Here is a 27,385-nt window from a genome sequence, read left to right on the forward strand (position 1 = left end):
AGTATATAGAGGAACACAGGGGTCTGTACAAGGAAGTGATGATGGAGAATCACCGGCCCCTCACATCACTGGGTAAGAGGAGACTGTCATGTATTGTACAGGGGAGAGCAGGTATGGGGGCCCCTATATACACACATCACCTGATAATCACATATATACACTGTACTCAGTCACTGTGTGTCTCCTACAGATGGGCCCAGTAACAGAGATACACCAGAGAGATGTCCCCGTCCTCTGTATTCCCAGGACTGTACAGAGGAGAATCACAGGACCCCACAGGAGGATCAGGTAGGTGGGATTTAGGGTCTCATCCAATACACCAAAGTGACTGTCACTATATGATGTTCAGAGAAGCTGTGTGCGTATAGTACATTAATATTATACTGTTTCACCTCAATTTAATCAAACAATATGCAAATGCGATTGTATTTTTTGGGTTATTTAGGTAGAAAATCTTTCTCGTATAAAGGCAGAAGCTATAAGGAGAGAAGAAGAGACGTATGTGACTGATATAAAGGCTGAAGATATAGAGGAAGAAGAGGAGACGTATGTGACTGATATAAAGGCAGAAGATGTAGATGGAGAAGAAGAGACGTATGTGACTGATATAAAGGCAGAAGATACAGAGGGAGAAGAAGAGACATATATGACTGATATAAAAGCAGAAGATATAGAGGGAGAAGAAGAGACGTATGTGACTGATATAAAGGCAGAATATATAGATGGAGAAGAAGAGACGTATGTGACTGATATAAAGGAAGAAGATCTAGAGGGAGAAGAAGAGATGTATGTGATTGATATGAAGGTAGAAGATACAGAGGGAGAAGAAGAGACGTATGTGACTGATATGAAGGCAGAAGATATAGATGGAGAAGAAGAGACGTATATGACTGATATAAAGGCAGAAGATATAGAGGGAGAAGGAGAGACGTTTGTGACTGATATAAAGGCAGAATATACAGAGGGAGAAGAAGAGACGTATGTGAGGAGTGATCAGCAGTGTAAGGAGGAGGAGATCCCTACAGATATCAGCACAGGTGAGTAATAAACACTTATTACAGAAGTCACATATTCTCATTGCTCAGTCACTACAGCAATCTTTTATTCTACGCCCTCCTCCGCCATCAGCCCTGTTCTCAGTTGGGTATTTATAACACAAGGCTATCCATGACAAACATCAGATGAAGAGAGTTATTACACACATCACTATAGTGTTATTAAAAGTAACAAGCAGAAGTTTATTTTTAGGGATCATATATAAGTAGTATTGTGTTTTTTGTGTAGCGTCTAATTTGTATGGGATCTAAATTTCTCAGTTTAGCAACCTTTTATTAAATAACCTTCATTTTGTTAGATGATGCAGGTATTAAATAACTTCTTGTATATAGTAGACCTATTTGGCCATTTGTGGTCAGGTTTACTTTATCTTTACATTTAGCGAGGTGTAGTTGTGGTGTAAAGGACAGAGTGTGATTCCTGATTAGTTAAAAAAACAAATACCAAATACAGAGCAACATCACCAAACAGGTAATTTTAACTTTAAACTTGTCATTTATTTTGTACTGTCTGGACATGGCTACTAATAACAGATGCACAGACATAATTCTTATAGCTATGTGTGTAAATGCTAGAAGCTTAGGAGACAAAATTCCAGAGCTAATTGTGATAATGACCAAGGATAACCTGGATATTGTGTCAATTACAGAGTCATGGTGAAATGAGAATCATGACTGGGCCATAGCTATACCAGGATACAATTTATTTAGGAAGGATAGAATAGTCAGTATAGGAGGAAGGGTAGCAATGTATGTGGGAAAAAAGCATAAATGCTACTTCAATTAATACAAAACATTGAAGAAAATCTGAGGCCCTTTGGGTCACCACAAAAACCGTGGAGAAGGACATTATTCGCATTGGGGTGATCTGTAGACCACCTGGCCAGGGGCAGGATTTGGATAGGAATCTATTGTTGGACATCACTAAAATGGCTTTAAAGGGAGAAGTCATAATCATGGGAGACTTTAATTTAACTGATGCAAATTGGGAGGGGTCTTTTGCAAGTTCAGCTACAAGTGGCAAATTTCTATATTCCTTACAGGGAGCATCTCTCAATAAACAGCAGATATTTCCCTTCTGCATAGAAAAGCGGTCGGGAAAGAAAGAAGTAAACATCCTTTCTCTTTCATCCACTAGGGGACACTGGAGTCTTATACAGTAGGGGTGTGAAGCTTGCAACCGGAGGTGTGGCACAATCTAAAAATTAGTATTGTCTGCACAGCCGGCTCCTCCCCTTCACATCCCTCAGTTTGAAAAATTGTGCCAAGGAGGTACAAGCACAAGAAGGGAGCTCCTCCTCCATTTCAGTACTGAGACTGAGTTAACCTAATGTAAAGGGGGACGAAAGTCTTAAGAATAAAGAGACAATGATCCCTACTAAAGGGGATCTGCATCTCTCCTCAGAAAATCCGGAGCACAGAGTCAGCAGTGAGTACTGGTTGTAAAGGGGCCCTAGTTACAGTTAAACTTACGGTAACCATAGCTTCTTCATGGATCCAGGAGGCAGTTTGACAGACTTCCTCCCACGGACCGCACACAACGCTGCTACCTTCTGGCTCTTAGCCCTGGGACTCAGCAGCGCAGCTTCCCCGCTGCCCCCTCCTTCCGCTGCTGCTGTGACAGAACAATCGGTCTGAAACACTCCCTGGCCGGCTATACACTCCCGCTTCATGTCAGCTCCCCCGCCCTCCTTCCTCTACCGACAGAGGGCTGAGGGAGAAGCAGCGCGGCTGTCAGCGGCAGCGTATACCGCCGCCTCTTAAACACACAGCGGGGCGCTTGAAAAGAGCGCCCCCTCCCGCCGCCCGCTGAAACGACATATCTCTCATTGCTGCAGCCGCAGCTTCTCCTGCACTCGCCGGGACCCGGGCTATATCCCCCGCACACTTCCTCCCACCGTCGGCGCTAGTACGAGGGCGCGGAGGGCTGGAAAAGATGACGGGGGAACGAGCAGCAGCGGCTTCTCATACGCTGCTGCCTTATAACTTAACACCTGGTAGGCTAGCAGCGCAGCTCCTCCGCCGCTCCCCTTTTATAGAGAGTAGAGGCTATTCCATTTGGGGGTTAGATGATGTTTGATGAGTTAGACAAGTGGATTTCGCAAGCAACTGCAGTGACATCTACCTTTCTACCTACTTCTTACTCGAGCACCACGTCACACGTTAGAGGAGGTTGCTCGGGACCAGTGTTTAAATTCATTTGATCGCTGTCGTACCGAGCCAGAAGAGGTTTGGAGCAACAGACTCGTGGAACCAGTGGTAGAGGTCATTCACAGTCGACACCAGAAAAGCAGGACAGACCTGCTGACAAACCCGTGGTATGATGGTTTTCCTGCTCACCTGGGGTCCCCCTTGGGGGGCGCAGAGTTGGAAGGTTTTCGGGACGCCTGGACCAAAACATCACCAGACGTCTGGATCATCCAGATATTTCCCAGGGTTACAGGATAGTTACAAGAGCGTCCACACAGTCCATTTATTTGGCCTAGGTGCCCGTTGTGAGCAGGAGCGTTACAGGAGGCAACTTCAAAGACTCCTGCATACAAAGGGTTAAGTCGCCAGTCTCATATCCTCAATGAGGAACAGGATTTTATTCAAAACTTTTGGTAGTGCAAAATACCTTCATATCCCGATTTGGACCCCTCACCAAGCTTACTTAAGATTTGCACCGGTGTGGGATCACTACCGAATCAGTGCCCTGCCATTCGGTCTATCATCAGCTCCAAGAATCTTTATAAAGATCAAAGCAATAGTGGTGACAGTATTGAGACAGGGGTCACGATCATACCTTATCTAGACAATCTACTGATCAAGGCCTCATCTCAGAAACAGCTGATAAAGGATGCTCAAGCATCTCATCAATTTCTCATTCAACATGGGTGGATTGTGAACCTCCAGAAATCCAACCACATGCCAACTCCACAGATTAATTTCCTCGATTTCATCTTGGACACGATACAATTAAGAGTATTCCTACCAGAGAACTAGATCTAGGACCCACAGAGGTTAGTGGCTCAGGTACTAAGGACACAGACGGGTTCTCTACACCTCTGTGCTACTTCTCGAGAAGAGGGTGGCGCCGTTCGCAGCTCTCCGGTACGGCGGACTTCATTCCTGACCATTCCAGATGAAACTCATTGCTCAGGGAGCAGGTTCGCACTGGCTTCTACATCGAAGAATCCATCTTCCACCACACATACGAACCTACTTGATTTGGTGGTCGTTGCACAAGAATCTCGCAGCAGGCAAGAGATTCGGCATTTGGGATTGGAGGATCCTGACAACGGACGCCACTCTCAGAGGTTGGGGTGCCGTCCTAGTGGAACAAATTCCTAATAGTTTGCAGATTCAAGATGGAATAAATCCAGTCAGTTATTGTGGGTTTAGAACATGGAGGGGTCATGGTATCCATGGACATAAAGGATGGACGTTACAGGAGAGCAGCCTACCCATAGACATTCTCGAACTGAGAGCAGTTTACAATGTGCTTCTCTTAGCTGCAGACCTAGTCATGGGTCAACACTTAAAGATACAGTCGGACAATGTCACAATGACGTCTTACATAAACCATCAAGGAGGAACAAAGAGCAGGATGGCGTTAAAGGAAGCCACAAAGATCTTTTTGTGGGCAAAAAGGCGAAACATCATCCTCTCGGCAGTGTTCATTCCAGGTGTAGAAAACTGTGAAGCAGATTATCTCAGCCGCCAGGACATGCATCCGGGAGAGTGGTGCCTACATCCACGGATTTTCGAAATGGTGGTGAGGAGATGGGGTCTATCTCAAGTCGATCTAATGGCGTCTTGGCAAAACCATCAGCTGCCCAGATATGTGTCCAGGACAAAAGATCCAGCAGCAGAAGGAGTGGACGCATTAACACTTCCTTGGTGTTACAGGAGGGTTTACATTTTTCCACCTTTTCCACTCATACCCAGGGTTCTGAAACGGTTGAAACGAGAACGAGTGTGGGCATTTCTAATCGCACTAGATTAGCCCCGCAAGAGTTGGTACTCAGACCTGCGAGGGTTACTAGTGGAAGATCCTTGGCGGTTACCTCAGAGGGAGGACCTGCTATCTCAGGGACTGTTCCAACACCCACACCTGCACAGGCTGCATTTAACGGCGTGGCTATTGAAACCCGGATCTTAGGAAACAGAAGGATACCAAGAACGGCCATTCCTACAATGTTTGCCGCTAGGAAGCCGGTCACAGCCATGCACTACTACAGGATTTGGAAGAGGTACATGGACTTATGTCAAGAATGTGGGTGGAATTCAACGATCTACCACTTATCCAGACTTCTACTTTTCCTTCAGGCCGGTCTAGATGTAGGACTGAGGCTAGGCCCTCTGAAGGTTCATATTTCGTTTCTCTCTATACTATTTCAACAAACGGTTAGCATTCTTGCCAGAGGTTCAAACCTTTTTACAGGGGGTTCTGAGGATACAACCCCCTTTTCGTCCTACCACTGCGCCATGGGACTTAAATTTGGTGTTGGAATTTTTGAGATCTCCAACTTTTGAGCCGTTAGCAAGAACAGACCTGAAATATCTCTTTTGGAAGGTCACATTATTGATTGCCTTGGTTTCGGCCAGGCGGGTTTCTGAGTTGGGAGCCTTATCGTGTAAGAGTCCTATGAATGTTTCATGAGGATAGGGCAGAACTCCGTACAAGACCAGGTTTCCTTCCTAAGGTTTGTTTCACGTAAACCAGCCAATTGTGGTCCCATCTTTTCAGGGTCTCGCAGATGGGGAAGTGTCCTTGGATGTTGTCTGAGCTTTAAGGGTATATGTACAAGTTACGTCGTCCTTCAGAAAGTCGGACCATTGTTTGTTCTTTATGATGGGCCAAAGAAGGGGTGCCAGCATCTAAGCAGCCTTTGTCTAGATGGATTCGACTTGCCATTCGGCAAGCTTATATTTCTCCTGTGGCAAACAGGTTACGGTTCAGACGGGTGCTTATACCACCAGATCAGTGGGTGCCTCATGGGCGGCTTCCAGACGTGTTTCCACTACTCAACAGACAAAGAGGAGTGGGTGCAAATCCCCTCCCCTAAATTCCCTTCCGCACACTGAAAATTACCCTGTAACCATACCTGAACCTATCTGTTAATAAAATTCAGAGAATTAGTCACAAATGTTTGCAAGCACATGTTTAGCTGCTGAGCCACGTCACGCCTTCTCTGATACAGCAGTCCTAACCTACATAATAGCAGTGCCCACATAGGGCCATGTAATTTGTCACAGTAGGCCTCATGATAAAGGCTATTACTAAAACACTTCCAGACAGAGAGCTAACTTACCCTGGAGTCACCCCCAGGATCTCCCATTGGCACTACAAGGAACAGCATGCCTTCCAAATGCTGCTCCCATTCAATTCCACTACTCAACTTTGCAGAGCGGCGACGTGGTCCTCAGCCCACACGTTCGTGAAATTTGACAAGTTTGATACCTTTGGGTCCGTAGACTGTAAGTTCGGACGTTTTTTTGGGAGCACTCTTGTTAATTTAATTGCAAATAAAATATAACCTTTAGGAAATATTCACTAAAAATTCATATAAATTGATCCTACTTAATTAAAAGAAAGATTACTATTGACTGAATTGTCTTACTATCAGTATTATATCAATCAGGGTGAAAAATATTTTATTTAGAAGAAATATATTCATATGTGTAATACTTTACCATCTAGAACAATGCCAGACAGCCGTGGGCTCTCCCTATTGTTTCCTGTAAATAGAATCAGTTACATGTGCATGGTATCCACACATACACCTTATTCATTATCATTTTCAGAAGGGAGCGGCTGAGGCTTATATATACTGTCTATGTATGGTAGGTATCTCTTCCATAGACAGGAAAACTATGTATATAGGAAACTATAGGTCTGTAAGACAATACAGAAGGAAACTATAGGTCAGTAAGACAATACAGAAGGAAACTATAGGTCAGTAAGACAATAGAGAAGGAAACTATAGGTCAGTAAATCAATACAGAATAAACTATAGGTCAGCAAGACAATACAGAAGGAAACTATAGGTCAGAAAGACTACAGTAAGCCACTATACGTCAGTAAGACAAACTATAGGTCGTTAAGACAATACAGAAGAAACTATAGGTCAGTAAGACAATACAGAAGAAACTAGGTCAGTAAGTCAATACAGTAGGAAACTATAGGTCAGTAAGACAATACAGTAGGAAACTATAGGTCAGTAAGACATTACAGAAGGAAACTAGGTCAGTAAAACAATACAGAAGAAACTAGGTCAGTAAGACAATACAGTAGGAAACTATAGGTCAGTAAGACAATACAGTAAGAAATAATAGGTCAGTAAGACAATACAGAAGAAACTAGGTCAGTAAGACAATACAGTAGTAAACTATAGGTCACTAAGACAATACTGAAGGAAACTATAGGTCAGTAAGACAATACTGTAGGAAACTATTGGTCAGTAAGACAATAAAGAAGGAAACTATAGGTCAGTAAGACAATGCAGTGAGAATATTGGGGATGGCGGTAGTGAATGAAAGGGGGGAGGAGTAGGGGGTAGGGAAAGAGCAGCCGGCAAGAGTATTAACATGGGTATTAAAGTTTTTACCAAAACACTAGCTAATAATGATTATGGGTCACCGTTGCTGCATAAAGAGAATGATGCCCCTAGCACAGGGGGAAATACTGATCTTAGTTGTATGTATGTAAACGCTAGAAGCCTTACAGGAAAAGAGGGGGAACTAGAAATCCTTGCAGCAAGCAAACAGTATGATACTATAGGCATTACTGAAACTTGGTGGGATGAATCTCATTATTGGACAGTCAATCTAGAGGGTTATACGCTGTTCAGGAGAGACCGCTTAAATAAACGGGGTGGAGGGGTATGTCTTTATGTAAAGCCATTATTAAAACCTCATATACGGGAAGATATTCAAGAGGGGACTGTAAATACTATTGAGACGTTATGGGTAGAAATTGCATGCGGGGGTAAAGCAATAAAAAAGTTATTGGGGTTATGCTACAGGCCGCCTGGTATTAATGTGTCTGATGTGGAATTGTTGCTGAAGCAAATTGAAAGAGCAGCAGGAGTAGGAGACATAGTAGTGATGGGAGACTTTAACTATCCAGAGATAAACTGGAAAATCCATTCATGTGATACTGCTAGGGGCAATATGTTTTTACACACACTAATGATATCTACTTCATTCAATTAATCGAGGAACCAACTGGTACAATGCAATCTTAGTCCTGGTATTTACAAACAATGGGGAATTGGTATCATATATTATAGTAGGGGAGCCCATAGGAAACAGCGACCACGATATGGTCTCATTCAATATCAGCGTTCATAAGCAGTCCTATACTGGCTCAAGGATTGTAACAAAATACGCAAAAAAGAAATAAGAGAGGCTAAAGTAGAAACTGAAAAACTAGTAGCGAAGGAAAGCAAAGCAAATCCCATTTTTTTTTTTTAAGTATATCAACAGCAAGATATTAAAGGAGAGTATAGACCAGTGTTTCCCAACCACGGTCCTCAAGGCACACTAAAGGTGGGTACACACTAATAGATATATCTGCAGATCAGTTGATCTGCAGATATATCTATGGACGGATCGGGCAGTGTGTTCAGCATACACACTGCCCGATCTGTCGGGGACTGACGTCATGAACTGGGCGGGCATGTACACACACCCGCCCAGTCCAGCTGTCAATCACCGCCGGCCGCCGCAGCATGTGTACGGGCGGTCGGCCAACCGCCCCGTACACACAGCGACGCGTCAATATATCGGTAGATATATTGGCTGTCGGCTGTGCTGCGCGGCCGACGCGATACGTCTGTGAACGACGGAGTTCACAGGCGTATCGGCCGTACACACTGGCCGACGGTCCCGCGATATATCGGCTATTCAAGACAACGGCCGATACATCGACCAGTGTGTACGTGCCTTAACAGTCCTGGTTTTAGTGACATCCAGGCTTGAACACAGGTGACTTAATTAGTACCTCAGTTATTTTGATGTAACCATCTGTGCTGAAGCCTGGATATCACTAAAACCTGCACTGTTGGTGTGCCTTGAGGACCGCGTTTGGGAATTCCTGCTATAGACCCTTTAAAAGACAAATTGGGAGTCTTAATCAAAAATGATAATGACATAGCGGACAAACTAAATTAGTTTTTTTTCAACTTTATGTACAAGAGAAGACCAAATGCAGGGACTAACACACAATGTCACCAAAGATAATGTCCCACTGCTAAGTGCTTATTTATGTGAGGAGGTAGTCTGTGACCGATTAATAAATGTAAAGATTAATAAGTCACCGGGTCCCGATGGAATTCACCCAAGAGTTCTTATGGAGCTTCACTCTGAACTTGCAAGGCCGCTATTTTTGATCTTTAAAGATTCAGTTATATCAGGTATGGTTCCCAAAGACTGGCGTATAGCGGAAGTACAGATGGGTCTACTGTTATATTGACTAGTTTTCTGCACCTAGGCACAACATGACTTATTAGCATAAACCCTTCATCTATTGTTCTCAGCAGCAATACAATACAGCAGGGGATTAAGTCCGACTGGCCAGTCTCAGGTAATCCTATTAAAGGTCAAGATAAACGTGGACCCATCTGTAGTGCCAATATTCAAAAAGGGGAGTAAAGCTGAACCAGGTAATTATAGACCAGTTAGTCTTACATCTATAATGGGGAAAGTATTGGGAGGTATTCTAAGGGATAGTATTCAGAAGTTCAATAAGGTCATTAAATGGAACCAACATGGATTTGTGAAGGACAGATCATGTCAAACCAACTTACTTGGCTTTTATGAAACAGTAAGTGCGATCCTTGATCAAGGTATGGTGGTGGATGTCATCTTTTTAGACTTTGCCAAAGCTTTTGACACAGTACCACACATGCGTCTTAGCTATAAGCTACAAGGAAAAGGGCTAGGGAGCACAATATGCACTTGGGTCAGTAATTTGTTAGATAATAGAGAGCAGTGCATTGTGGTTAATGGATCATTTTCAAATTGGACTGAAGTGCTAAGTGGTGTGCCACAAGGGTCTGTACCAGGACCACTATTGTTCACGACCTGTCAGAAGGTCTATGGAGCATAGTGTCAATTTTTGCAGACGATACCAAATTGTGTAAGGTTATAAATAACGGAGGGGGATGCTGAGTCTTCAGAACGACTTGGTTAAACTAGAAGCATGGGCAGCCAAATCGAGAATGAGCTTCAACACAGACAAGTGTAAGTTAATGCACTGTGGGGGCAAGACCAAAAATAACACCTACCTACTAAATGGGGTAAAATTAGGGGATTCTGTACTGGAAAAGGACTTGGGTGTCCTCATAGATAGCAAGCTAAGCAGCAGTACCCAAAGTAGGAGTGCAGCAAAGAAGGTTAATAAGATATTAGCATGCATAAAACGGGGAATTGATGCTAGGGACTAGAGTATTATACTCCCGTTATATAAATCACTAGTGAGGACACATCTTGAATACTGTAACAATAGTTTGAGGGAAAAAAATTGTGTGCAATCTAGCTGCTGGAAGAGACACACTTTCCTGAAGGATCCTTCTCCCTTATCCATAAGTGCCACAATAAAAGAAAAAAATGGAAAGCGTAACCTATCCTGCGCTCGTCTTTGTTTCCATCGACAGTATAAAATTCATAAAATACACTTATAAAATCCATACACATATTCATAGCAGCAAAAATTTAATTAAATAGATTGCACAGAAATCCTCATGGGCAGAAAAAAGACTGGTGGATAATTACCAATGTGTATAGAACTGTGAAAACAGTTCTAAACCAGCATGCAGGTTTTTGTTTTGGAGGATCCCGGGAATCCCTGGAACAGAATGGCAAGTCCTCCAGTAAAATGTCCCAAGGCTCCTGTGCGTTCCATCGACGCGTTTCTACTCCAGACCGGAGTCTTTTTCAGGTGTGATGTTCAGTGATTCAGGAACTCTGCTGCCAGACACAGCAATGGCTGCTCTCTGCTCCTGCTGCCTTGTACTGATTTAGAACTGTTTTCACAGTTCTATACACATTGGTAATTATCCACCAGTCTCTTTTCTGCCCATGAGGATTTCTGTGCAATCTATTTAATGAAATTTTTGCTGCTATGAATATGTGTATGGATTTTATAAGTGTATTTTATGAATTTTATATGTATTAAATTGTGATTCACTATATCGATTTCTTTACATTTTTTTATGCACCAATATAATTTGCACTGAGCATCTGAATACTGTCGATGGAAACAAAGACGAGCGCAGGATAAGTTACGCTTTCCATTTTTTCTTTTATTGTGGCACATCTTGAATACTGTGTGCAGTTGTGGGCACCGTACTACAAAAAGGATATCCTGGAGCTAGAAAAGGTTCAGAGGCGGGCGACCAAACTAATTAAGGGCATGGAGACTCTGGAATACGAGGAAAGGCTTGCTAGGCTAGGCATGTTAACATTGGAAAAGAGGAGACTAAGAGGGGACATGATCAACATCTACAAATATATAAGGGGACAATACACAGAGCTTGCGCGTGACCTGTTTTTGGTAAGATCAGCACAGAGGACACATGGACACTTTCTTAGTTTAGAGGAGAGAAGATTCCGCACAAAGCGGGGAAATGTTTTTTTCACAGTAAGGACAATACATGTTTGGAATTCCCTGCCTGAGAGTTATAATGGCGGACTCAGTCAACACCTTTAAGAATGGGTTGGATAAATTCCTAATGGATAAGGATATCCAGGATTATGGTGCGTAGTCACGCACTATAGTTATTAGAAAAAAAAGGAATAAACACAACGGCTGACATCAGCATCAGACTAAATTTAGTCCAAAAATAATACTGCACAGGAAACAACAAATAGGTTGAACTCAATGGACAAATTGTCTTTTCTCTTACGTCCTAGAGGATGCTGGGGTCCATATTACTACCATGGGGTATAGACGGGTCCACCAGGAGCCACTGGCACTTAAAGAGTTTAATAGAGTGGGCTGGCTCCTCCCTCCTACCAGACTCAGTTTAGAAAATGTGCCCGGAGGAGCCGGTCACAGCTAGGGGAGCTCTACAGAGCTTTCTTAGTAAAAGTTTTTCTTAGAGTTTTTATATTACAGGGAGGCTGCTGGCAACAGTCTCCCTGCATCGAGGGACTGAGGGGGGGAGCAGTGTCCGCCCTGCGGGGTCTGAGCCACTGTCTCCGCTGACTGGACACTGAGGTCCAGAGGGGATAGATTGCTCCTCGCCACAGGGGAACGCCAACCCCTTACAGAGCTGAAGTGTGGCGCTGAGTCACCGTCCCCCCCTAACAAGCAGGGAGTCGGTGTGAAGATGGCGGCTACAGGGTAGGAGCGCAGTATTAACTGTGCTCCTGGACGGCTCAGCGGTACATAGGTGCGGTGCTGTGAGGGGCGCCCCGAGCCAGCGCCTGACCCTACACTGACCATTCCAGCCTGTCGGGGTCTGCGGATCTCCGCCAGCACACACAACCTCAGGCCAAGTGGAAGTTCAGTCCCTCCAGTGCAACTCCAGCTATCTGTACGGTACCAGGGGGTTGTAGAAGGGAGGTGAGGCTGTGTAAGACTCTGTCACCTATTAAGGGACACAGTCAGCGCTGGTTTGGGGTCTCCCTATACCTGTAATAGCGCTGTGTGTGTGTGGGTGGGCTCCAATCTCTGCGTCTCTCTGCCATTTTTGGGGGGGGGGGACTCTCTCTGCCAGTACCCTGTGTGTATGTTGGGTGATTGGTGTGTAACAGCAAACATGTCTAGAGACTCTGTCTCATATGCTGCAGAGGATTTATCTTCTCAGGAAGATCCCATCCCATGTAATCAGGATTGCACTGTTGTAGCGCAGATCCCAGCTAGAGAACTGGAGTGGTTAGCCTCTCTTAGGGGAACTATTCCTCAGATTTCTGAGAGGGTTACAAGAACTGAGCATGCAACTCATGTATTACAATCCTCTATGGTTGTATGGTCTGATACTGCTCTCTCAGGGTCCCCTGCGGTACATTCTCACAAACGTGCGCTTGCCAAGATTATGCAGGATGACACAGACACCGATTCTGACACTGCAGACGGTGACGGGGATGTATCGTGGGGGACGCAGTTGATGATTGAGGCCGTACGGGATGTGTTGCGTATTTCGGACACTCCTCCTGAGCAGGTAGAGGAGGCCTTTTTCACGGACAGTAAGAAGTCCCTCTCACCTTTCCAGCATCTAAGGAATGAAATGCTATATTTGAAAAGGCCTGGGAAAATCCAGTGAAAAAATTACAGATCCCTAAGAAGGGTCTTGGCTGCTTTTCCATTCCCAGAGGATCATAGAATGAAATGGGAGTCTCCACCTATAGTGGACGCCTCTGTTTCCAGGCTGTCAAAATAAGTGGTTTTACCAGTCCCGGGATCTACCGCGTTGAAGGACCCGGCTGATCGCAAGGTGGATGCTACGCTCAAATCCATATATACGGCTTCAGGGGCTATACTGCGGCCTACTATTGCCTGTGCATGGATTTCTAAAGCTATAGCCAGGTGTTCAATCACTCTGCAGGAGGACTTGACTACAATGGATAAAGGTGACGTTGATTTATTCTTGCGTAACATTCAGGATTCTGCAGCGTTCCTGGTAGATTCCAAGAAGGACCTGGGTTCCACGGCTGCGGGGATCTCCTCCATGTCTGTCTCGGCTCGCAGGTGTCCTAGGCTGCGCCAATGGTCTGCAGACGCAGAATCCAGGAAAAGCGTGGAGGGCCTACCCTACACAGGTCAGGCTTTATTTGGGGAGGCGCTGGATGCATGGATTGCCACGGCTACCGTGGGTAAGTCTCCTTTTCTCCCCTCAGCTGCACCGGCTACGAAGAAGCCTTTTACACCAGTCACGTCACAGGCCTTTCGTCCCGCGAGGCCTAGAAAGAACAAGCCTTCTCACACCTTCTTCAGAGGTGGTTGTGCTATAGGAAAAAAGCCTGCTCCTGCAGGTTCCCAGGACCAGAAGCCTGCTTCTGGTACTCTCAAGTCCTCCGCATGACGGTGGACTGCACAGCCTGGAGGAAGGTCAGGTGGGAGCAAGACTCTGACATTTCAGCCATGTCTGGGTGTCGTCTGGCCTGGACCCTTTGATATAGGATATAGTGTCCAGGGGGTACAGACTGGCGTTTCAAACTCTCCCACCTCACCGTTTCTTTAAATCAGGCTTACCGGCTTTGCCAGCAGACAGAGCTATTCTTCTGGAAGCTATCCGAAAATTGGTAGTGTGCGAGGTTTTTGTTCCAGTACCGCCTCATCGGTGGAACAGGGGTTACTATTCGAACCTTTTCGTGGTACCGACGCCGGAAGGTTCTGTATGGCCAATTCTGAACTTGGGGATGTGGATGTCCTTGTCCACCTAGGGACAAATAAATCTGGCAAATGCTGAACTCATTGCCGTAAAAGATGAATTTAGGAAGTTAGGGACTGCTCTGAAGCAGGTGGCAACCACTGTATCTTTTTCAGAAGTATTGACAGTACACCGAGGGGAAGACAGAACTCATTGCATCAGAAAATTCAATGTTTGGCTGAGGACATGGTGCAATGAGGAGAGATTTGGATTTATAGGCCAAAGTCACACCATCTGGCAAGATAGCAGCTTATACAAAAGTGACGGCCTGCACCCATCTTCAAGAGGAACAAGAATACTAACTGAACAGTTTGGATGCTTCATCAAGAACTATTTAAACTAACAAAGGGGGGCAGTGAACCAAACAGGAATAACACAGAGGTATTGTTTCTGCAGGCAAAGGGAATAGGAAGCATATCCACAGCAACTGAAGATAATGCAGATCAAAACCAAATAAAAATAGGTAGAGAGAAGAACATAGCTAGGAAAAGAAAAAGCACAAACAAAACTTATGTGTGCAAATGCTAGGAGCTTAGGAAATAAAATCCCAGAACTAATTGCAATAATGACAAGGGATGATCTAGACATTGGGGCAATTACAGAGTCATGGTACAATGAAAATCATGACTGGGACATAGCTATACTGGGATATACTTTATTTAGGAAGGACAGAATTGGAAAAATCGGAGGAGGGGTAGCAATGTATGTAAAAAAAAAAAAAAGCATAAATACTACATTAATACAAGTATTGAACAAAAAACGGAGGCCCTTTGGGTGACCATAGGAACAGGGGAAAAGTCGATTATTCGTATTGGCGTGATATACAGGCCACCAGGTCAGGAAGAGGAACTCGACAAGAACCTATTGCAGGACATAACTAAAATGGCATTAAAAGGAGAGGTAATAATCATGGGAGACTTTAATCTTCCTGATTTAAACTGGGAGGTGTCTGTTGCTTGTTCTACTAGAAGTAGGGACATTTTAAATTCCTTTCAGGGAGCATCCCTCCACCAATTGGTGAGGGACCCACTCGGAAAAAAGCAATATTACACTTAATACTTAAATGGAGACAGAATATCGGACGTAAAAGTGGGTGAAAACCTGGGATCCAGTGATCATCAAGCAGTATGGTTCAGCATAAAGACAGAGTATGACTCAAACCATACAAAAACAAAGGTGTTGGATTTTAGGAAGGCTGATTTTGTAGGGATGGGAAAATTTGTAAGTGATTCTTTGGCAGCGTGGACGAACTTGGAAACAGTGCAGGAGAGGTGGGAAACATTAAAATGTGCAATATTAAAGGCAACAGACCTTTGTATCAAAAGTGTTAGGAAAAACACAAGGAAAAGGAAGCCAGTGTGGTTTGCGAAAGAAATAGCAAATATTGTGAGAGCAAAAAAGATGGCTTTTAGGAAATATAAGCAGACACAAAATAATGAATACAAAGATATATATCTTGTTAGACAGAAGGAGACAAAGAAGGTAATCAGATGTGCAAAGTCACAAGCTGAGGAGAAAATGGCCCAGTCAGTGGGTAAAGGAGGCAAAACTTTTTTTTTAGGTATATAAGCGAAAGGATAAAAACAAAAGGTGGAATTATAAAACTAAAGACAGAGACTGGGAGTCTTGTTGAGGGAGACAATGTAATAGCAGATCATTTTAATGATTATTTTTGCTCAGTATTCGCTATTGAAAGAGAAGGGAAGGGGCCACAGTTAAGTTGCAGGGATATTCAGGAAAATGAAACAAGTACATTTACAGAGGAGAAGGTCCTAACAGAACTCTCAAAGCTGAAAGTGGACAAATCTATGGGGCCAGATGGGATACATCCAAGGATACTAAAGAACTTAGAGGTGCTGGTAGCACCATTGACATAATTATTCAACCAGTCATTAGCTACAGGAGTAATTCCAGAAGACTGGAAAAGAGCAAATGTAGTCCCACTGCACAAAAGTGGAAGCAAGGAAGAGGCAAACAACTACAGACCAGTGAGTCTTACATCTGTAGTAGGGAAATTGATGGAAACACTCTTAAAAGGAAAACTTGTGGATTATCTCAAATCCGGCAATTTACAGGATCCCAAACAATGGACTCACTGGGGGGAGATCATGTCAAACAAATCTTATTGACTTTTTTGACTGTGTGACTAAAGTGATGGATAAAGGTGGAGCCATGGATATAGTTTATCTAGACTTTAGTAAGGCTTTTGACACTGTTCCACATCGCAGACTGCTAAATAAACTTGAAAGTTTGGGATTGGATATTAGGATTATTGAATGTATAAGATCTTGGTTGAAGGATAGAAAACAGAGAGTTGTGGTAAATGGAGTGCATTCACAGGAGGGAAATGTTACCAGTGGAGTACCCCAGGGATCTGTACTTGGGCCAGTGCTTTTTAATGTCTTTATTGGTGACATTGCAAATGGCATTAAAGGGAAAGTATGCCTTTTTGCAGATGACACAAAGGTATGCCACAGGGTAGACACACCAGGTGGGGTAAAACAAACGATTGAGGATCTAGGTAGACTAGAGGAATGGTCAAGAGTGTGGCAATTACAGTTTAATGCCAAAAAATGCAAAATCATACACTTGGGTCTCAAAAATACAAGGGCTAAATATAGTATTAATAGCACTATACTGGAAACTACTGAGGAGGAAAGGGAACTAGGAGTCACTATTTCAGATGACTTAAAGGCAGGTAAGCAATGTATCAAAGCAATCAGGAAGGCTATTCAGATGCTTGGCTGTATTGGGAGAGGAATCAGCAGCAGAAAGAAAGAAGTAATAATCACTGTATAGGTCATTGGTACGGCCTCATCTAGAATACTGTATTCAGTTCTGGAGGCCATATCTTCAAAAGGATATTAATACATTAGAAACTGTACAAAGGAGGGCAACTAAAATGGTGCATGGCCTACATCACAAAACATACCCAGAAAGACCAAGAAATCTCAATATGTATAGTTTGGAGCAGAGAAGGGAAAGGGGGGACATGATAGAAACTTTCAAATATATCAAGGGTTTTAACAAAGTCCAGGAGGGAAACATTCTCCAAATGAAGAGAAGCAATAGGACACGAGGACATGCACTGAGACTGGAGGGGGGGAGGTTCAGGGGAAATTTGCGGAAAAATGATTTCACAGAAAGGGTAGTGGACAAGTGGAATAGCCTCCCATCAGAGGTGGTAGAGGCTAAGACAGTAGAGCAATTTAAACATGCATGGGATAGACATAAGGATATCCTTACAAAGAAATAAGGATCAAATAAGGTTAGAGATAAAAATAATGTAATAAAAAATGGGACAGACTGATGGGCCAAGTGGTTCTTCTCTGCCGACAAATTCTATGTTTAAAGTCTTTGACACCTTATCTCAGGGAGTTCAAGCTGTCATCTCAGGACTGACAGAGGGGGAATTCCTGGTGTCCCTGGACATCAAGGATGCGTACCTCCACATTCCCATTTGGTCGCCGCATGAGGCTTATCTCAGGTTTGCACTGTTAAACGATCACTATCAGTTTCAACCGAGGGTCTTCACCAAGGTGATGGCAGAGATGATGGTTCTCCTCAGCAAGCAGGGGGTGAACATAATTCCATATCTGGACGATCTCCTGATCAAGGTTTCGTCCAGGGAGAAGTTATTAAGATCCATTGTTCTCACGACACTCTGCTCAAGGAGCACGGTTGGATACTGAAACTTCCAAAGTCTCACCTGGAGCCAACAAGGAGCCTGTCTTTCCTGGGAATGATCCTCGACACGGAGGTGCAGAGGGTGTTTCTACCGGTGGAAAAAGCATTGGTGATTCAAACAATGGTCCGGGGTGTCTTGAAGCCTTCCCGGGTATCGGTTCATCAGTGCATCTGCCTTCTGGGGAAGATGGTTGCCTCCTACGAGGCTCTGCAGCATGGAAGGTTTCATGCTCGATCCTTTCAGATGGATCTCTTGGACCAGTGGTCGGGATTTCACCTACATATGCACCAGAGGATACGTCTGTCACCATGAGCCAGGATTTTGCTCCTCTGGTGGCTACAACTACCACACCTTCTGGAAGGCCGAAGGTTCGGGGTTCAGGACTGGATTTTTCTAACCACGGATGTCTAAGAGGTTGGGGAGCGGTCGCTCAGGGAGAAACCTTCCAAGGAAGGTGTTCGTATCAAGAATCTCTTCTCCCAATAAACATCCTGGAGCTAAGGGCCATGTACAATGGCCTTCTTCAAGCAGCACACCACTTACAGGATCGAGCTGTTCAGGTGCAGTTGGACAATGTGACAACAGTGGCCTACATAAACCAACAAGGTGGAACAATGAGCAGGGCTGCAATGTCAGAGGTGTCAAGAATCCTCCTCTGGGCAGAAAGGCACGCAGTGGCGATGTCTGCAATCTTTATTCCGGGAGTAGACAACTGGGAAGCAGACTTCCTCAGCAGACACCATCTCTATCCAGGAGAGAGGGGCCTCCACCTTGAGGTGTTCGATGAGGTAACCTGATTGGTGGCGGTACCTCACATAGACATGATGGCCTCCCATCTCAACAAGAAGCTGTGGAGGTACTGTTCCAGGTCGAGAGACCCGCAGGCATTGGCAGTGGACACACTGGTAACACCGTGGGTGTTCACGTCAGTGTATGTGTTCCCCCCACTTCCTCTGATTCCAAGAGTTCTTCAACTTGTAAGAAGAATAAAGGTTTTGGCAATCCTCATTGCTCGGGACAGACCAAGGAGGGGTTGGTATGCGTATCTGCTGGATCTTCTGTTGGAAGATCCATGGCCCTTACTTCTTCGGGAGGATCGGTCCCGCGAGCTCTGATTGGCTCACGGGCAGCGCTGACTTGAACAAAGGCACCTGTACCCGCCGGAGACTGAGGGGAAGGAGAGGCGCAGGCTGCACTCTCCTCCCCTCACATCAGCGGTGGTGCGGGGAGCAGCAGAGGCAGGGAGGGAAGAGGAGCGGCAGCCCGTCGGTGTGGGTACGGCATACCCACGGCTAAATTCTTAAGGGTACGCCGTTCCTGCCCGTACCCGCATACTTGCACCGCTGCTCATAACTCACTGGTAACAGGGTGTTATAAGTATAGGGGGATGTATTTTGGGATGATGTTAATGTATTACTTAATTCAGTAGAAGGTTATAAAAAAAGTTTCTAGTAGCGCTGGTATGTGGCTGGTTCATACTTCTGTATTGATCTGATTATTCTCTGAGGTAAATGTTGCAGACCGTCTTGGTATGAGGGTGAAAGTTCACATTATCAGTCTAAAGAGTATATCAGAGAATGTGGACTGTATGAATTCCTGTCCTATTAATCTGATAAATCAGTATACAAACTGTGTATCTGTGTATGTGTAACATTACAGTATATCATGTCTATAAGGAAAATATATATATATACGTCAGTCAATGCAGAATGTAATTCAGCTATTGCTTCATGTCAGTAAGACAGGACGGTATCATGTCTCCTGGTCCCCATGATGAGGATTTACAGAAGTTAAGTTTATAATTTCTCAGTTGAATGATATATTTATACAATTTGAAAACTTCTTTAGACCCCTCATGTCCCTCGAAGCGTGCTTTTACACGTATAATGCAAGTCGTCAGATGTCGACACGGGGACGTGAGAGGGGATCTGTAGACAGAATGCTATCCTAGCAAAGTGTATTCAAACTATGATGCAAACTTCGGGGAAGAGTTAGAAATCGCTGTTACACTCCTGTACAGGAGATGAGAGATTATTTTACTATAAATACGAAGCCTGTGATAACATCCCCTATTTCTGATGCTATGTTTGAACACACCTGGAAAATCCCAGGCACATAAGTCCTGATTCTTAAGGGTATTTTCACGGCTTAGCCGTGTCCTGAAAAGGATAAGACATATTGGGGGATTTCTCCTGTGGTGCACACCGCTGTGTCCAGATTATCAGATTACTATTACCTGACCCGTCCCCGGTTCAGCATCACTGAAAGAACAGGCTGGCCGCATACTTGAGCCTACACTCCCATTTATATACTCGGCCAGTAAAACTGTCTTCAGGCCACCTATTGTGGGTGCATGGGTTTCCAGTACTATTGGAAAGTATGCAGGACCTCTGTTAGAATTTTATATATGTATATAAATGTTCGATTGGTAGGGATGCTCTTTTCTTGACCCTAGGGGCCGGATAACGGTAAGGTCACGAGGTCCCCGCCTTTTTTTCAGGAAAGGAGGGGCAGGAACAGAATATGACATCTGTTCCACCTACTATTTTCGCATGACGCTTCCCCCTGGAAGTCCACTCAGGTGGGAGACAGGGATCCGCTACGGGTATGCATTACCTACGGTTGCAAGTCAATGACTTAACTGGCTCCCACCTGGCGGAATTATCAAAAGAAATTTGGAAACTAAATCTCTGATTTCCATTTGGAAAGGCAGTCTCTACGACTGGCGGGGCTAGGCCCGCTTCCCACTTGACCTTTGCTTCATACCTACATATGGTTGGCAATGCGACACTGTTAGATCAGTTCCGGAGGTTCTTAGGCCTCTCGTAGTTGCAGAGGATCCTTGTCCAGATGTTCACATCTTCCCTAATCCCATAATATCTCACAGCACTGCTGTGGCGTAATTTAACGATTCCAGAACGAGTTCTTCTAGCGAAATCTCTAGGACAAGTGTTCAGAGCACATCTTGGGATGTAACAGTGAGCACGCCGTTGAGCTTCCACCTAGATTTCATTCCATGAAAAGGGGTAAAATGGTTCCATCTACTCGAGGAACGCAGGTTCAGAAGCCGGACCTGGATCCTCCTCTCTCAGGAGAAAGTTTGACAGACATTCGCGCAAGGGGAGAACTTCCACGACTTGTCTGACTTCTTCGCACAAGCATTCTGTAACGAAGGTCGGACTGACATAGTTTACGTCAAAAAACTAAAACATTTGGTACGTTCCTCTGTAGGGTGGAACGAATGTTTTATCTCAAAATAAAGTTTTGGACACTGGGTTCCAGAACAAACCCACATTCAGTGGCAGTCAGCCCTCTGTTGGTTCCAGGGGCGTTTAGTCAGTGGAGGTGTTCTCTCCAGTTACACTTAATGGAACATAAAATCTAGCGTCCCTCATTGCCCTGGGACGGCCAAGGAGAGCTTGTTTTCAGGCTCTCAGGTTACTTCCTAAGGTTTGAAGGCTTCCGCATCATCAAAAGGACCTGCGTATGCAGGGGTCAGTTCTTAATAAACACTTACCGCATATCAGTTTGATGATATGGAAGTTGTGCGGCTGATATTAGCTCGGAATGGTATTCCGAGCAAAGTCATCCCTATGCTATTCAGGCAGGGGATGGAGTCACGTCAAGACTTTACCATAGTTATTGGAGGAAAGATGTCTTGGTGTACGTCCAAGAAACTTCCTTTAGTGGGGTTCCACTTAGGTCTTTTCCTTCTCTTTCCACAGTCCCGTGTGGTTGTGGGCCTACGATTAGGCTTGCTCAAGGTTCAGTTTTCGGCCTTGTTTGTTTTTTCTTCCGGAAACCATTGGCTGCATTTCCTGCGGTGCAGACTTTCTTGAAAGGGATTCTGTGGATACAGCCTCTTTTTTTTTGTGTGCCTCCTACGGAGCCATAGGATGTTGCTGTTATGTTACAAGTCCTGCATTCAGATTCATTGAACCTTTATGAGAGGCAGAATTTCAGTTTCTTACATGAAAGCTGATCACTTTGTTAGCATTGACATCCGCAAGGCGGGTGTTGGAATGCGGGGCCTTATCCCACAAGAGCCCTCTTTGTTTTTTCATGAATTTTGAGTTGCGCTAAGGACGCGTCAACAAATCCTTCTACGGGTTGTGTCGGTTTCTCATATCAACCAACCTGTTGTGGTGTCAGTGGCTACTGACATTTCTACTTCAGTAAGTCCTTGGACGTGGTCCGGGCTTTGAAGGTATATGTGAAGAGCATTGATCCCGATTAAAATTGGGTGTGCCGCTTCTAAGCAGACTATTTCTCGCTGGATCGAATGTACTATTCAGCATGTTTTCTGCGGCAGGTTTGCCGGAACCTAAATCGGTAAAGCATCACTCTACTCGTATAGTGGGCTCTTTCTGGACATCTGCCCGAGGTGTCTCGGCACTACAAATTTGCTGAGCAGTTGCGTGGGCAGGATCAAACGCATTTGCTAAGTTCTACAAGTTTGATACTTTAGCCTCTGATGACCTCCAGTTGGGTCAATTAGTTTGCAGGGTACATCAGCACTTTCCCTCCCCTAGTGGGAGCTTTGGTATAGGCCCCATGGTCTTTGATGCATCCCCAACATCCTCTAGGAAATAAGAGAAAATAGGATTTTAATATACCTACCGGTAAATCCTTTTCTCGTAGTCCATAGAGGATGTTGGGCGCCCGCCCAGTGCTGATGTTTTCCTGCACGGTTGTTACTTGTTCAGTAATGGCAGCATTTGTTGCCACTCTTTGGTCATGTATACTGACATGTTTTCATTGAGTTACATGTGGTTGCATGTTATAAATTCAGTGTGATTTGGTGAAATCTCACCACACAATTTTGTAGTATCCTCTCTCGAGGTTGTCCATCTCCTCGGGCACAGTTCCTAAACTGAGGTCTGGAGGAGTGGCATAGAGGGAGGAGCCAACCTACACTATTCAAATTTTATAGTGCCCAAGGCTCCACAGGACCCGTCTATACCCCATGGTCTTTGATGCATCCCCAACATCCTCTACGGACTACGAAAAAAGGATTTACCGGTAGGTATATTAAAATCCTATTATTATTGCGCAAACAGGACAGCACTTTCTCTTCTTTGCTGTTTTATTATTGCAAAGCCCATGTCACCTGTAGTAATCCCACATGAGCATTCATGTCACCTCTAGTAATCCCATATGAGCGCCCATGTCACCTCTAGTAATCCCACATGAGCGTCCATGTCACCTCTAGTAATCCCACATGAGCGTCCATGTAACCTCTAGTAATCCCACATGAGCATCCATGGTCCACTCTAGCAATCCCACATGAGCGTCCGTGTCACCTCTAGTAATCCCACATGAGCGTCCGTGTCACCTCTAGTAATCCCACATGAACGTCCATGTCACCTCTAGTAATCCCACATGAGCGTCCATGTCACCTCTAGTAATCCCACATGAGCGTCCATGTCACCTCTAGTAATCCCACATGAGCGCCCATGTCACCTCTAGTAAACCTACGAGCGCCCATGTCACCTCTAGTAATCCCACATGAGCGTCCATGTCACCTCTAGTAATCCCACATGAGCGTCCATGTCACCTCTAGTAGTCCCACATGAGCGTCCATATCATAGAAACATAGAATTTGACGGCAGATAAGAACCACTTGGCCCATCTAGTCTGCCCCCTTTTTTTTTTTTTTACATTATTTTTATCTCTAACCTTGTTTGATCCTTATTTCTTTGTAAGGATATCCTTTGTCTATCCCATGCATGTTTAAATTGCTCTACTGTCTTAGCCTTTACCACCTCCGATGGGAGGCTATTCCACTTGTCCACTACCGTTCCTGTGAAGTAATTTTCCCGCAAATTTCCACTGAACCCCCCCCCCCCCCTCCAGTCTCAGTGCATGTCCCCGTGTCCTATTGCTTCTCTTCATTTGGAGAATGTTTCCCTCCTGGATTTTGTTAAAACCCTTGGTATATTTGAAAGTTTTCTATCAAGTCCCCCCTTTCCCTTCTCTGCTCCAAACTATACATATTGAGATTTCTTAGTCTTTCTGGGTATGTTTTGTGATGTAGGCCATGCACCATTTTAGTTGCCCTTCTTTGTACAGTTTCTAATGTATTAATATCCTTTTGAAGATATGGCCTCCAGAATTGAACACTGTATTCTAGATGAGGCCGTAGCAATGACCTATACAATGGCATTATTACTTATTTATTTCTGCTGCTGATTCCTCTCCCAATGCAGCCAAGCATCTGACTAGCCTTCCTCATTGCTTTGTTACATTGCTTACCTACCTTTAAGTCATCTGAAATAGTGACTCCTAGATCCCTTTCCTCCTCAGTAGTTTCCAGTATAGTGCCATTAATACTATATTTAGCCTTTGGATTTTTGAGACCCAAGTGCATGATTTTGCATTTGTCACCTCTAGTACTCCCACATGAGCGTCCATGTCACCTCTAGTAATCCCACATGAGCGTTCAGTGTTGATCAAGCTCCAGTCTAAGCATCCTAGCTTTTTTTTGTTTTTTAATAAACATAAAAGCAATGATTTCAGGTAAAACATGTCAGTTATAGAATTATATATTGTGTCCTGTAACACCCTGTGTATTGTCTATTCATTTTATATATTAATGTATTTTATTTCCAGCAGATGGGCACACAAGCAGGAACATCTCAGAAGGACATCTAATGTTATCCCTGGATTCTGAAATAACCGATAACGACAGTAGACAGGATTCTCCAGGAGCTAACCCCATTACCCCAATTATACATCCAGCTCTATCAGCTGATCCCCCTGATCCTGGGGAATGTTCTCCTGATCACTCTGATATTGGTGCATCTGTTATAGCTCTGAGAGTAGATTCAGTGTTTCCCTGTTCTGTAGATGCCAAATGTTTTACACAGAACACAAAGCGTATTACCAATCAGACAGCTAAGGCAGGTGAGAGTCCATTTCCATGTTCTGAGTGTGGGAAATGTTTTACATATAAATCATATCTTGTTAGACATGAGAGAAGTCACACAGGTGAGAAGCCATATTCCTGTTCTGAGTGTGGGATATGTTTTACACAGAAATCAGCTCTTGTTATACATCAGAGAAGTCACACAGGTGAGAAGCCGTATTCCTGTTCTGAGTGTGGGAAATGTTTTGCACTGAAATCACATCTTGTTATACATCAGAGAAGTCACACAGGTGAGAAGCCATTTTCCTGTTCTGAGTGTGGGAAATGTTTTGCACACAAATCATATTTTGTTATACATCAGAGAAGTCACACAGGTGAGATGCCATTTTCCTGTTCTGAGTGTGGGAAATGTTTTGCACATAAATCATATTTTGTTATACATCAGAGAAGTCACACAGGTGAGATGCCATTTTCCTGTTCTGAGTGTGGGAAATGTTTTTCATCGACATCACATCTTGGAAGACATCAGAGGAGTCACACAGGTGAGAAGCCATTTTCCTGTTCTGAGTGTGGGAAATGTTTTTCATCGACATCACATCTTGTTATGCATCAGAGAAGTCACACAGGTGAGAAGCCATATTCCTGTTCTGAGTGTGGGATATGTTTTACACAGAAATCAGCTCTTGTTAGACATGAGAGAAGTCACATAGGTGAGAAGCCGTATTCCTGTTCTGAGTGTGGGAAATGTTTTGCACACAAATCACATTTAGTTATACATCAGAGAAGTCACACAGGTGAGAAGCCATTTTCCTGTTCTGAGTGTGGGAAATGTTTTTCATCGACATCACATCTTGTTATACATCAGAGGAGTCACACAGGTGAGAAGCCATTTTCCTGTTCTGAGTGTGGGAAATGTTTTTCATCGACATCACATCTTGTTAGACATCAGAGGAGTCACACAGGTGAGAAGCCATTTTCCTGTTCTCAGTGTGGGAAATGTTTTGCACGGAAATCAGTTCTTGTTAAACATCAGCGATTTCACAGATGAGAAGCCATTTTCATGCTGTGAGAGAAATAAATCTGCTCTTGTTGAACATATTAGACATTACCCAAGTACGGAACCATTTACATCTTCTGGAGTATAATTATCACTGCCGTCCAATGTTCCTCAAGGGTGAATCCGATCTCTTATGCTTTATAAAATATACATGCTACCACTGGGTGATATAATCAGACGTCATGGCCTGGTCTACTACTGCTATGCTGATGACCTGCTTTTTGCTCCATGTACTGAGAACCGAATACCAATCCTAAACGGTTGTCTAGCTGAGCGCCAGGGGTGGATGATACCAGTTGGCTGTGACTCAGTCTTTGTGAAACATAATAGAAGCTCACCAACAAAGGACAAGACTACAGCTTTACCAACCATCTGGATTTTTGCTTTGGTGTTCAGAATTGCAAAATACTAAACATGTGCTGAATCTTTGTGTTGTCCTGGTTTGTGGCTGACACATACATCAGGTATCTGCCACATACAAATCCTCATTCTTCCATCTGTGGACCATAGCCAGAATCAGGCACTTGATTCCCTCAGAAGTTCATAGACTACTGCAATGCCATCTACCTGGGTCACCCAGCAAAAGAATTACAGAGCTTGCAGCTAGTACAGAATGCAGCAGCCAAGCTGTTACCTAACCAGCCCGTTCCTGCCTCCTAACACCCATTCTCTACTCCCTTCACCGGCTGCCTGTAAGATGACAAATCTATTTCATAATTGGCTAACTGACCTTCCCAGCCCAACATTACATGGTCCAAGGTACTAGAAGCAGCTTCTGCCTCCTTACTGCCCTGCTTGCTGGCTTCTACAGATAAAGGACTGTTACCAGTAGTACCAAAAATCTCCTGTCATTCATTTATGGGTTGACGTTTAGCTTTGTAGCCCTGACCATGGAACTCACTGCCTTGCACAGTCCAAGAGGCCTCCACTCTAGAGACCTTCACAAGCAGACTGATGACTGTTACTCACGCTTTTCATTAATGTACCTCTATTTACTTCCTAAATAATACATCCCAAATGCTTAGGTCTTTTTTCTGCTGTTTATTTTGTATCTTGTGCTTTGTGTAAATGTGAATGTGTAATACCAGTTTGCACAATCTGTATTGCTGCACGACAATATGGCGGCCATTGGAACGTGTTTTCACTTGTAGTTTGCCTAACTTGTTGCAGACACTCATCTTGATCAGGAGTGCCGAGTGTTTTCTGATACAAGATCCTGTCCATATATACCCTGTACATTACCATGTGCATTAGAGTCACCCGGGTTCCATCTGCGGTGGTTTGTTGTATGTTACATCTATATGGTGCGGATACTCCCCTGTATTTCATAATAAAAGCTTTTGTTTGCATTTA

The 27,385-nt window shown here is 44.2% G+C and overlaps 1 protein-coding gene across 1 annotated transcript; it reads left to right on the top strand.

Moving 5' to 3' along the window:
* Nucleotides 1-27,385, top strand: LOC134984558 (oocyte zinc finger protein XlCOF22-like). Its single transcript, XM_063950114.1, has 4 exons — nt 1-72; nt 191-288; nt 446-1,037; nt 24,723-27,385. Exons 1-4 carry the CDS (start codon nt 39-41, stop codon nt 26,021-26,023), a joined length of 2,025 nt encoding a protein of 674 aa, XP_063806184.1. The 5' UTR covers nt 1-38; the 3' UTR covers nt 26,024-27,385.

This window comes from Pseudophryne corroboree, assembly GCF_028390025.1.
Source record: "Pseudophryne corroboree isolate aPseCor3 chromosome 3 unlocalized genomic scaffold, aPseCor3.hap2 SUPER_3_unloc_63, whole genome shotgun sequence".
In the NCBI taxonomy this organism is placed as follows: Eukaryota; Metazoa; Chordata; class Amphibia; order Anura; family Myobatrachidae; genus Pseudophryne; species Pseudophryne corroboree.